The sequence below is a fragment of the Penaeus vannamei genome, chromosome 12 (genome assembly GCF_042767895.1).
Source record: "Penaeus vannamei isolate JL-2024 chromosome 12, ASM4276789v1, whole genome shotgun sequence".
Lineage (NCBI taxonomy): Eukaryota > Metazoa > Arthropoda > Malacostraca > Decapoda > Penaeidae > Penaeus > Penaeus vannamei.
The window spans coordinates 14,894,912-14,907,411 of record NC_091560.1 but is presented as its reverse complement, the minus strand read 5'-3'; the positions used below and the strand labels follow the sequence as shown (position 1 = coordinate 14,907,411).

The 12,500-nt window shown below is 35.9% G+C and overlaps 1 protein-coding gene across 4 annotated transcripts in view; it reads left to right on the top strand.

Annotated features, from left to right (window-relative positions):
• The window catches only part of LOC113823285 (uncharacterized), a 36,994-nt gene that overhangs the window by 18,852 nt on the left and 5,642 nt on the right, over positions 1-12,500 (top strand). Inside the window, exons 11-29 of one of the 4 annotated variants that reach the window (XM_070127982.1) lie at positions 69-195; positions 367-530; positions 734-916; positions 1,034-1,306; positions 1,449-1,682; positions 1,805-1,975; positions 2,156-5,371; positions 5,482-5,619; positions 5,741-5,839; positions 5,931-6,047; positions 6,589-6,765; positions 7,094-7,345; positions 7,457-7,639; positions 7,840-8,067; positions 8,245-8,397; positions 9,405-9,575; positions 10,096-10,212; positions 10,445-10,726; positions 12,212-12,321. In XM_070127982.1, coding sequence (XP_069984083.1) covers positions 69-195; positions 367-530; positions 734-916; positions 1,034-1,306; positions 1,449-1,682; positions 1,805-1,975; positions 2,156-5,371; positions 5,482-5,619; positions 5,741-5,839; positions 5,931-6,047; positions 6,589-6,765; positions 7,094-7,345; positions 7,457-7,639; positions 7,840-8,067; positions 8,245-8,397; positions 9,405-9,575; positions 10,096-10,212; positions 10,445-10,726; positions 12,212-12,321 — 6,395 coding nt within the window. Of the gene's footprint in view, positions 1-68; positions 196-366; positions 531-733; positions 917-1,033; positions 1,307-1,448; positions 1,683-1,804; positions 1,976-2,155; positions 5,372-5,481; positions 5,620-5,740; positions 5,840-5,930; positions 6,048-6,588; positions 6,766-7,093; positions 7,346-7,456; positions 7,640-7,839; positions 8,068-8,244; positions 8,398-9,404; positions 9,576-9,847; positions 9,986-10,095; positions 10,219-10,444; positions 10,727-12,211; positions 12,322-12,500 lie in introns of those variants that run through there. The other 3 variants (XR_011398887.1, XM_070127984.1, XM_070127983.1) reach the window with 3 other exon arrangements.

The following is a 12,500-nucleotide window of genomic DNA, read 5'->3' as shown; positions in this document are numbered from 1 at the left end:
GATTGAAACATACTATCCCCTGAGTCCAAATGATCATTATATAACACCTAAGGTTTTGGTTCCATTAGAGTCAACTTGAAGAACTGCAGCAGTGTCTTTTAGAGAATAACAGACCAACCAATCGTACCATTGAAGAGTCTTTTGAGGGTGGATCTCCAATGAATTTCTATGATGCCACTTCCCCAGCAAATGCAAGTAAGTTACTTTGCTTAACAGCTGAGCAAGTTGCTTGCATAACTTTTTATTTTTTATTTTTTTATAGAAGTGTTATAAATGTAAATCAAGGAATGATATTTTCTATTCTGTTCTTAACAACATATGATTTTAAGTTTTAAGGTGTATTCTTGAATTCTTGATTCCTTTCAGGTGGATCTGGAGGTAATATATCTGGAGAGAACATGGCTGATGCAATTGTAGATAAGATCTTGGGTGAGACTCAAGAGCAATTAGCCAAGCTTCAGACTCAGTATGCTACCCTGAAGGAGAAATTAGGGGAAACCACTTACAGTAGAGACCAACTCCTTGCCCAGGTGAGCTGCAAGTTCAAACCTGTTGATAGATTAATAGGGGAACTTTGTTTTTTACATCATGAAATAAGTGTAGATTGACAGATGTAGCTGCCTTTTTATACATATATATTTTTATCCATATATATATATATATATATATATATATATATATATATATATATATATATATATATATATAATTAATATTTTCTCTTGCATTTCAGGTTGAAGCTCTCACAGGTGAAAATGATGCCATAAATGTTGAACTTGGACAAGTCAAGGGAAATTATTCTCAGCTGATGGTTCAGCATACAGAGCTTCAAGAGCAAAATATGGTAATATCTAATGAACTACAGGAAAATCAGTCCAAGTTCTTGCAAGTAGAGACTGAGAAACTTGACTTACAGGTAAGTCTGTCATTCTCAGTTTTACCTTCCTTTAATAAGCATTTACAGAACAAGTAATTTGATATTTGGTTGTATGTGATTATCATTTATCTTTTATCGTTTTCCTGATTTTGGCAGAAAGATCTTCAAGAATCACAACTCTCTATCCTAACAATGAAGGAACAACTAAACCAAAAAATAAAGGAATTGGCTGGACGCTGTTCAGAACTGGAAGAAGTTGAAAGTAAGCTTAAACTTGCCAGCCAGGAATTGGAATGCACTTCAGCAAGTTTGAAGGCAGTTACAGAAGCCAAATGTACTCTGCAAGAAGAATTTACTAGAACTGTTTCAAGACTGAATGAGGATTTCCAAATGCAAAAAGTTAACCTGACAGAAGAATACGAGAAGAAGGTATGCTCTTGTTAACAGTATCATTAATCTTACTTTTGATAAATTTACAAGCTGTTTTGTGATGCCAATTTGTTCATTTGCTCAGATTGCACAATAATCTAACTGAAATATCCTCAATTTATTTTTGTATCTTTTCTTTTAGGTTGAAGAACTGAATAACAACTTATCCATTATAATGGTTGAATGGGAAACTCTTTCAAAAGAGAAAACTTTGTTAAAACAAGAACTTCATAACAAAGAAGAAAGCCATATAACTGAAAAGAATCTGCTTGAGAAAAAGGTTTCAGAAGTTGAGGAAGAGGTTTCAGCTTTAACGAGTGCCTTGGGTGTGAAAGAAAATGAGCTAATGGAACAGCTTGCCAACTTCACTAAGCAGGTATTCTTCATCAGTTCTTTGTTAGTCAAATTATGTGGTATTGCATCTTGTTTTATGTACCATGAAACAAAAGGTTAATTTTGTTAATGAAACTATGTTGTAATATAAATCTTTTTGAACAGATGGACTCTATAAATGCTGAGAAAGTGGTGCATGAAGGAAAAGTGGCAGAAGTATGTGCACAAATAAATGAAATGGAAGCACAACATGCAGCAACTTTGGATGTCCTAAAAGCAGAAGCAGAGAAACAACAGAATGAATTTGATAAGACAATCTCTAATTTACAGGATAAGGTAAGATGTACTCCCAGCAGACCCCTGTGAAGTGTATAAAGTAAATATGCATGTGTTTGGGTTTATTGAGTGTGAAATTTGACTGTAAGTAATCTATATGTTATTATGCACATATATTGAATTATGCCATCCACTTTAGTGCATTTACTCATGATGCAACTGTCATCTTTTCCTTTTCAGATAAAAGCACTCCACTCAGAGAATGTGCAGATTTGCAGTGAAAGAGATGAGCAGGTAGCAGCAGTCAAGTCACTTACTGTGGAAATTGAGTCAAAGCAAGAAGCTGTCTTTTCAGTGGAAAAAGAAAAGCAAGAAATGTGTGATATGTTTGAACAAGAAAAGACAGCCATGTCTTCCATTATCAGAGCTCAAGAAGAAGCCCTTGATACCTTGAAGCAGCAGATAGAAGCAACATTAGAGGAAAACAAAAGTGAGAAGGCAGGCCTAGAGGAGAGAATTCAAGAAAAAGAACTTGCTTTTGCTTCTGTTAGAGAGGAGCTAGAGAAAACAATTTTGATGCTCAAAAATGAAAAGGCGAAACTTGAGCATGATATTCTAGAGAAAAGTATTTCTATCACAGATCATGAAAAGCAATTTGAGGAGTTCGTGAAACATGCAAATGAGGAGAAATCTTTATTACTTGCAAAGATTCAAGAAAATGAAACTGCTTTTTCAGCAGCCAAACAAGAAATGGAGATGGCTGCTGCATCCTTGATCAGTGAGAAAGATGTGGAGCTGCACAATAAAGAGAAAGCTCTCAGTGAAAAGGAACACAACTTTATGCTTATTTCTGAAGAAAAAACAAGGATGGCTGAAATTATCCAAGCAAAAGAAGATGCCCTTACTTCCTTACAGAAACAAATACAGGAAGAAAAGATGGCTGCAAGCAATATTATTCAAGAAAAGGAGGGCAATATTAGTTCACTTCAAAAGGAACTTGAAGAGGCTGCTAAGGCCTTTGGCCAAGAAAAGGCAGCTTTACATGAATTGGCCAAGGCAAAGGAAGAGGAGATATTATTACTGCAAGACCAGGTTAAAGAGATAAAGGATAAGATGAACTGCACAATTCAGGCAAAAGAAGAAGTTATATTGTCACAGCAGCAAGAACTGCAACACAGTCTTGATACCTTTGAAAAAGAAAAAAAGACTATGCAGGCTGAGATTAATGCTAAACATGAGGCATTAACACTGGCTAAACAGCAGATAGAAGAGGAAAAGGTGTGCAGCAATAAGGTTGTTGGGGAAAAAGAAGAGGCTTTAACATCCAAACAGCAAGAATTACAGTCTAACATTGAGACCTTTGAAAGAGAGAGATTGGCTTTGCAAGCAGAAATTAAAGTTAAGGAAGAGGCTTTATCACTGACTAATCAACAGTTACAAGAGGAAAAGATGTCCTTGGCCAAAGCAATTGAAGAAAAGGAAGAAACTCTGAAATCTAAAGAGCAAGAAATGCAAGAGGCAGTTGAAGAGTACAATAAAGAGAAAGTATCCCTACATGAAGACTTAAAGTTAAAGGAAGAAATGATTTCATCACTACAAAAGAAATTGCAGGATGAAGCTTCAGCCCACAGTGAGATGTCACGCATGAAGGAAGAAGCCCTGTTTTCTGTGGAGCAGAAAATGCTAGAAGCTTCAGATGTCTTTGACAGGGAAAAGGCAACCATGGTTCAAGAACTGGAGGATAAACAAAGAATGCTGAATCTACTTGAGGAGCAGAATAAAAAGACTCAAGGAATATTGGAAAGTGAGATGACTGCACACATGCAAGCTCTTAAAGAAAAGGAAGCTTGTATAAGCCACCTCAAGGAGAATATGAAAAAGGCAGAAGAGGAACATCAGTCCTGTATGCAAAAGCTACAGAGTGACCTTGCAGATGCTTCTGCTGCTAATGACACCCAACAGAAAAGAAACGATGAGCTGCTGAAGGAGGTAGAAGTACTAAGAAATGAGATCACCACAAAAGAAGTGTTGTTCAAGCAAAATCTAACAGAAAAACAGGAAGAGACAGTGACTGAGATTATGAGTCTAAAAGAAAGTCTTTGTGAAAAGAACAGTGCTTTAGAAAAGGTTCAAAAGGAAATTGAGGAACAGCAACACAAACACAGTTTAGAGATTGATGGATTACAACAGACACTTAAAGAAAATGAAGTGATGATCAAGTCTCTCAGAGAAGAGAAATCAGAAGTAGGACAAAGAATGCTTGAAGAGTTGAGTTCTGTCCAACTTGTATTGGATACAGTCAGGAAGGAGAAGGAGGAGGAAAAGCAAAATAATGAGAACCAGATTGCAGCTCTAAACAATATGTTAGAAGAGAAATGTCAAGTTCTAAAGGCTGTGGAAGAAAAACTTGAGATTTCTCAATCCCAACAGGAAACTATGAAAAGTGATCTTGAGAAGAATCTATCTGAGATCAAGGAAAGTGAGAGTGCTAAGACTGTGGCCATGATGTCTCAGTTAGCAGGAAAATCAGATGAAGTCTTGTCTCTTAAGCAGGAATTAGACCAAATTCAAGAAGAAAAGAGGTCATTACTGCAAAATATCCAGGAGAAAGAAGATGCTTATTCTTCATTAAAGAATGAAGCAGATAAAGCAATGTTGACACTGAAAAAGGAAATGGAAGAAAAGATTAAGGAAAAGGATGAACTATTAACAACACTACTAGAAGAGAAAGAAAATCTGGCTGAAGAGCTTTCCAAAGAAAAGATGTCTTTGACTGAAATGATCAGTGAGAAAGAAAAGGTTGTGTCTACACTGCAGCAACAGACACAAGGTTCTACTGAAATGCAAGAGAAATTGACATTGGGGATTAAGCAGTTGGAAGATGCTCTCCTTGAAAAGGATAAGGCCCTATGTGAACTACAAGCACAGTTAGAGGAGGAACAACAAAAACATCAGTCTGAAGTCTGCAGTCTCAAGGAATCTGTATGTGAAATAACAAAAAAAGTGGAGTCCCTTGAAAAAGAGAAATTAACAGTGAAGCAAAGTGTTACAGAAGAGCTGGGGTCACTAAAGATGGCCCTGGATACCCAAAAGAAGGAAAAAGAGGAACAAGAACAGAATTACAAAGAACATATAGCATCACTAAATACAATGCTGTCTGAAAAATCTGTTCTTCTCAAGACCCTACAGCAAGAGCTGGAACAGACTAGCTCAACTTATGAGTTGCTAAAGGGCAAGATGGAGAAAGAAATCTTAGAACTGAAGGAAAAGGAAAATTTAAGAGTTGCTGAACTGAAGTCACAATCTGAGGAGAATTCCAAGAGAATGCTAGTCATGAAGCAAGAGTTGGAACTTGTCCGTTCAGCTAGTGAAGAGCAAAAGAAAAAGGAGAAAGAAGAAATTGCAATGCGTGAGAAGGTTGCCAGGGATGCTGCTGTCTCTGAACTAGAAATTAAGGTTGGTACCTTATTGGTATTTTTCAGAATGTTTTATTGAACTCTCAACTAAATATGACATGAATTGGAAATATTAGTTATTCTTTACTAATATGTAATATTTTTATGCAGATTAAAATCTTGGAAGATGAAAAGATAGCAAAGGCCAAAGAACAAGAAAAGTTTGAAGAGCAGATGATGACAAGAATTGCCTTGCTTGAGAAGGAAGTGAAGACCAAAGAATCCACTCTCCACCTACAATCCCAAGAGGTAAAGTTTAATACTATGTTATCTCATAATGTTAATAGATATATTTAGATAGTATCATTATTTGTTTTAATTTAGATATTTTTGAAAATTTAGCTTGCTCATTAGTCTGTGTCATTGACAGATTGAGAAGGCCAAAGAAAAAGTGGAGAAGCACAAAGCCCATGCTTTATCTTTGGAAGCAAAGTTGATTGACAAAGAACAGGAAGTCACGGCAACAAAGGTAGGTTCAGTGTTGTTTTCATGGGCTTTTTGAATAGATAATTGAGTTTAATCAGGAAACAGTAACCAAGTCTTTTCTTTGGTTTTATCAGGAGGAGATTATGAGAATTGAACGTGAAGGTGAAAGATCAACGAGGAGCTTAACAGAAGAACTACAGGCTGCCAAGGATAAGTCTCGGGCAGAGAGACAATCAGTTGTCGAGAAGATGGTGAGCTGTTCATATATTCTAAGAGATAAGATCTAAATTTTCTGTTTTGATACTGAACTTGCATCAGCTTTACCCCACTGCCAACAGGGATAGCATTTATATACAGTATATGCCATATCCTCTAATTTATTATATATAAGTGTTTAGACATAGCTGAATCCACAAGTGCTTAGTTACCAGTAAACCAATTAGTCCTACCTGTCTCACCTGTTTACCCCTTTCCTTGATTTTCAAAAATGTATTCTATTTTTATTGCTGTCAGTAGTGTTGATATAACAATGATCTTAATGTCAAAGGTAATGATAAACAGTGTCAGTATTGATAGTATCTGACTCCTTTGTGGCTGAGCATTTGTAGAGCCATATATTGTAAAGACATTAACAAAGCAAATTAGTAGACATTACATCTTTATGGCAATAATGGGTTCTTGGTGTTTTTAATTACAAGGGACAGTATGTTCATTTTCATTTTATATAGTAGCAGTTTCTTTTCAGGGACCATGTAATTGTTGTTAACATTTCTTTTGCTTCTTTGAAAACAGAAAGCTTCATACAAGACTGAGGTTGAAAAGCTCATGATACAAATTGAGGAGCAAGAGAAAGTGTTGAAGGAGAAGCACATCATCCACCATAAATATGAGCAAGCAAAGAAGAAACTGTCAGAAGTAATGACAGAGCTCAATGAAAACAAAATGTCTGAAGAACACTATCAGAAACAGGTATAGCATTTGATTAAAGCCACTGAAGGTTAACCGTTTCACTTGTTAAGGTCATAGTGACAGTAGCATCATTATTTGTTAAATGAAAATACAGAAACTATGAACCTACCGATTTATACTACAAATGGATACAGTTAGATGTGTAAATTGTACATGGGTATGGTGGAATATTTATAGTGCTTTATTATTACTTTTTTAATGTGGTTTATATAATTATATTTTTTAAGGACCGACAAACAAGATAGGGTACAGAGGAATGTTGGAGACAATCATGTCATGTCCATATAGGTGGGTTCCATTGAAATTGGATTTTTATATTTCCTTCTAGATGACAAAATACAAGGACCATGTCAGCAAACTCAATGAGAGTCTCCAGAATGAGAGGAAGAAACAGGCAGAACTTGTTGAGAGAATAAAAGAACTGGAAGAGCAGAAGTTACCAATAAAAGAGAAGCTGCACGAATCTGAGTTAACACTAAAACGACTTGGCAATGAAAATAGAAGTCTTGAGGCACAAATCAAACTTGCAAACTCCAAAATGAAAGAAATGCAGAAACAGTGGGAGAGAGAGAGCTTTGGGGTAAGCAAATATCATTATGTGCAGATTTGATGGATCCTTGAATTTTGAATTAGCTCATTTTATTATAAAATAGCTGTTTTATCTAAGGTTTCATTTCTTTTCCTTCAACAGTTTACTGGCAGATCATTGGGAAGGGCTACAGTGTCTGAGACTCGGCTCAGTGAAATCATGATGCCAAGACCTTCATCATCTTCCACTGAAGAGGATAGCATAAATAATTCAGATCATCTTCTTTTACCAAAATCATCGAAAAATCCTTCAAAAGTAATGATAAGGGCTGTCTCATCAGATGTGGTATGTATAAGGCTAAGAGATTTTGATGAAAGGGGGATTGTGAGTGTTTTGAAGCTTGAAATTGAAAAGATAGAGAATAACATTTTAAGAACTTTTATAGTTATAAAGTATAAATGCTAACAGAAAATATTTCTAACAGCCAAAGCTGTAGCCACTTGTTACCATCATTGAAAAGATACATCCCTATGAAACTTCCACAGGTATTCCGGAAACCTACTCGTCAAAACACAACACTTGAGAAACAGCCAAAGAGTAGTGTAGATATTGCAAACCTAGCTGTGGCTGCAACAGGAAAGAAAAAGATCACTCCATCCCTTGAGAAAGTAATGTCAGACAAGTCGTTGGGGCATTCAGTACCAAGGGACATGCTCTTCAACTGTGAGGATGAAGAAGAACTTTTTAGCAACAAATATCTCATTGACATGCAGGTAAACTGAGTAGAGTATATTGCAGAGGTTCGGGTATGTTAGTTATGTCTAGATTTATGTGATCATAATGAAAATTACAGCTACATAACTGAATGCAGATAGAAGAAAATTCCAAGTTCAAATTTTGAAATTGACTGTACACGATTTTATTTGTGAGATCATCAATATTCTTGACAGGTGGGTCGGTGCAGCACTCTTGATGACCCCCACTGGAAAAGATTATCTGAACTTCAGAGGAGGAATTCCCTATATCCACCCCACATGCGGTCTGCTTATCCTGCTGAAATGCAGTTCAGACCACTTCAGGACTTTGATGATGACAAATTAAGGGTATGTTTCTTGCATTTTATTTATCAGCTTTATTTGAGTTTTATTTGAGGATTGTTTTGATTTTAGATTTTATTTCCTCAGTAAATATTAGACATAAGAACATGACCGTCTCATAAGCAGTAAAATTATTTCTGCTTGGTAATTTCTTGATTAGCAGTATTGTTCCTTAGCTCTTACAAAATCTAAAATATCATTTGCATTTGTTAATACTTTATTTATCAGCAGTTACAGTAATGGTATTTGGTCTAGTATCAGATTAACAAGACATTCCTTGGTATACTACACAGTATAGATTGCTTGTATTCTAGTATTTAGTTTGTAGTGATATGTTCCTGAATTATACCTGTTTTTCTATTGAGGTAAAATTACAGGTTGGTGATATTCAACTCAATAGAACTTGTCTGAATAGCATCACTCTATTTTAAAAAATCATCATCACCAATCTGTTGAACACATTTTTGCCACAATAGAGAGCACAGGTCCTATAGATTGAAGGCATGAACTAAAGAAGTGAACCTTTGTTGGCTTAGAGAAGTGCATGTTTATGTTCAGTAAGTGCAGTAAGCCTGGAGAGTGGTATAAAGCACTGGAACCAAAGTTATTGAGATTATGGTGGAAGCAGACTTGATTTCTGTTCAGGATTGTATAATAGTGTTTTGGTGGATTAGGGATAAGTAGTTTAATTTTCTAAGCAAAACTGTTTTTCTTGTAGTATGAAAAGGTAGACAAATTGTCCTTGTTAATTATTTGAATGAATTTGAATTTACAGTATAGCTACAGGTACTAATGTACTTTTGAACACTACATGAAACAAAATTGTTACAATGAGTCATAAAAATGGGATGATAAGCTATGTTTCTAAGATTATTTCATGGTAATAACTTAGTGGAAAGGAATAAAAGGACATGGAAGTTTCTTCATATCTTGAGATTGCTACCCTGCCATAATCTTGTTGCTGAAGCCTAATATTTCAAATGTCAAACAAAAGTTGTTTTGCCTCTCCCCAGGCTGGCAACGCTGTAGAAGATAGACAACTGTTGAACCTGACACAGGCTACTGAGAACCTAGGTCTTGATTCTCCAGCCTTCAACCTCCGAAAACGGAAGTCTCTGTCAGATTCTACACACTCGGAAACATCTCTAGATTCTTCTGGGGGAAAGCGTTCTAAAAGATTATCTGTAAGCAACCAGGTTTTCATTAAGGCTTTGCTTGTGCTTTTCTTTAAGATTGGGATTGTTATTTTTAAGTCTTCACGGTTTTGAAATATTGTTGATATTTATTTGAGGTAATTTCTAAGCATGTTTATTGTGCTAGTTTACATCACCTGGTTATTAGTTACCAGTCATCACTTAATGTTGTTTTATATGTATTATAGATATTTATAAATGTACATACAAAATACTGTTATTAAAGTGGTCCTCTTACCTTGACCATTTTTTTTCCTGCTAAGGTAATGTCAAGGTCTGCATTAGAAAGAAAGAAAAAAAAAAGTAAAAGTTAAAACTGAGGATTCAATGGCAACTATTGCAAGTGAATATGTGTATCATACTGATAAATATGTGAAACTGTAACAAGAGGTTACTCTTAGGTTAGTTTAAGATCTTCTGCATGTTTTTACCATTGATGTTGAAAGAGATCTCAAAGCATTGTTGTACCATGCCATTCAAATTGCATATCTTTCCATAACCCTCTTTACAGACATCCTACTCAAGACCTGGACCACCAACTCCTGGGAGAAAGAGTTTGAGCCGAGCAGACAAAGAAAATCGAGCTGAGAACAGTTCCCCTGTATCTGTAGGAAGTCGGCGGAGCAAGGTAAGCAGATTGTTTTTGTAGGTATTATGGTCACTTTTATTAGAAAAAAATTAAATTACATAGTTTCTAGTTCATATTTGTGCATAACTTTATTATTTATAAACATGGTTATTTTAGTTCTACAAAGAGATGAGATGACTTTCTATAACTCTTTTTAGAGAGAAAATAGATGGTAAGGTACATCATACCCTATGGATATTACAAAATATACTATGACCTCTTTGCCTTCCAGGTGAGCCCTAAGTCCACTTATTCAGATGGTTCTCCTGTGTCCACACGATCTAGAAGAAGGACCAATGCCCGCTCCACTCAGTCACCTGGCTCCAGTTCCACTGTATCTACCCGAACCCCAGGTGGTAGGTCCAACCATTCAGGAAGGTCTCCAGCCAATGTCTCTGTCCTAAGTAAAAAAGGCATGACACCAAGAGGGAAGAGAGGTTTGACACCCTCGTCACTACGTAAAATCCTCTCCAAGGGGAAGTCACCATGGAGGAAATTGGAAAATGAGGCAGAGGTAAGGATGTGGATAAGTAAAGCTGCAGTCATACAAGCATTTTTATCAACAATCAGTTTGTGATAATATCCAACCTTTCTGGTCACATGGGTGAACAGAACTGTCTTGAAATCTCAGCTTTCAAAATTCCATTACCTTCTAAATGAGCACTATTGTGCTGCCCTATGTTCAAGATACAATACGGTTCTTACTCAGTTACTTTGGACTATGTGTACATGGCCACCATCAAATAAAATTTTGTGTTGAAAGGATAAGCACACTTGGATAATATGAGAATATAAATTACCATATTTTTTAGAAATATTGATTGAAATGTATGAGATTAGTCGTATTTGAAATTGAATAGGTATTTCTTAGCAGACTATAGAATTTCTTTTGCCTTATCCCAGTCACCAATTCTGAATGATCATATTCTGTTTTACCCAGTTGCTGCAAGAAGAGGATTATGCCCACTTGTAGGCAAGGGGAAGTGAAAAAGTTAGATGTTACTACCAATCTGTTGTTGAAAAAATGCTTGAGTGACTACTCTATATTCAAGTAATTTTTATTTTTAACTTTGAAAGGGAGGACTTACCTGGTGGATTTTTGTCCACTGGGAGATTGATATTATGGAAAGTTCTCTTTTATAGCTTTTATGCTTCCCCCTCCCTGTTGTTGTCTTGTTTGTATATGTGCATATAGGGAGATGAAAAAAGCAAGCTTCTGAAAGTGCTTTATGCTGATTTTTGTCCTGTGTGCATGAGGCATGACAGATATGTGTAGTAAAATGAGCACATCACAAAGAATTTTTATGAATTATAAACTATAAAAAATGCAGTGCATCAAAACTACTTCTTTGCTTCTTGTACCTACATGGTTTATTGGTTCTCTTATATTGAATAGTAAAGTGTTTACTATGATCATCAGTCATGATATAGGCAATGCATTTAACATTAACATTAATAGGACAAATCAGTTGAGAATGTTCAAGTGAATTTGTATTGACTTGTATGTGGTAAGGGCAATTCTTTCTTTATTTGTGAAAATTGGTGCATTGCTGAGTTTGATTTCTATTTTACTTTTTCATGTTTCAGTTATCTTGAAATAGTGTAGTATAGATCTTTTTGCAAAGGGCCATTAATTTGACTTGTTTGTCAGTATGGATATAAATGTGGTGGAGGGCCTTGTAGATCTTCACCTGTACATATAAAGAGAATATGACCTGCACTAATTTTTTGAGGGGATGAAATTGTGTATGGGTAATGATTTCTTAAAACTTTTTAAAAATGCATGATCATTAGAATAATGCCTGCATAGAAAAAATGCACTTACATATTATTATTTCAATGTTTTACTTTCTTCGTCATTGTCTGATGGAACTAATTGGAGGTAAGAGAAAGGAATGTTTCTTGAAAATTTAAGATAAGGAAACCAGAGCAAAAAGATTCTAAGCTTAGTACCTAACCAGACTAACCCTCCCATCACCTCCGCCCATCCTTCTAACAGACACCCAGGGGACTTGGGGACAGCACAGGATCAAATGGCAGCTCAAAGTTAAGGATTTTCCGTAGGCCCTTCGGTTCCAGAAATTACAATGTTCTCTCTGCATCCCTAAGGTTTGTGTTTGTCTGTCTGCAACTAGACTGCAAGCTTGTGCCTGCTGAATGCTGCAAGCTGAGCATGTTGGTTTTGCAAGCTGTGCTCCCTGCTGATGCTGATGCCTGTGCTTTTGTTTTTATTGTTTGCATTCCGGTGCTATGCTATCAAAATGATGATTGGTTTCATGTGTTCTCTA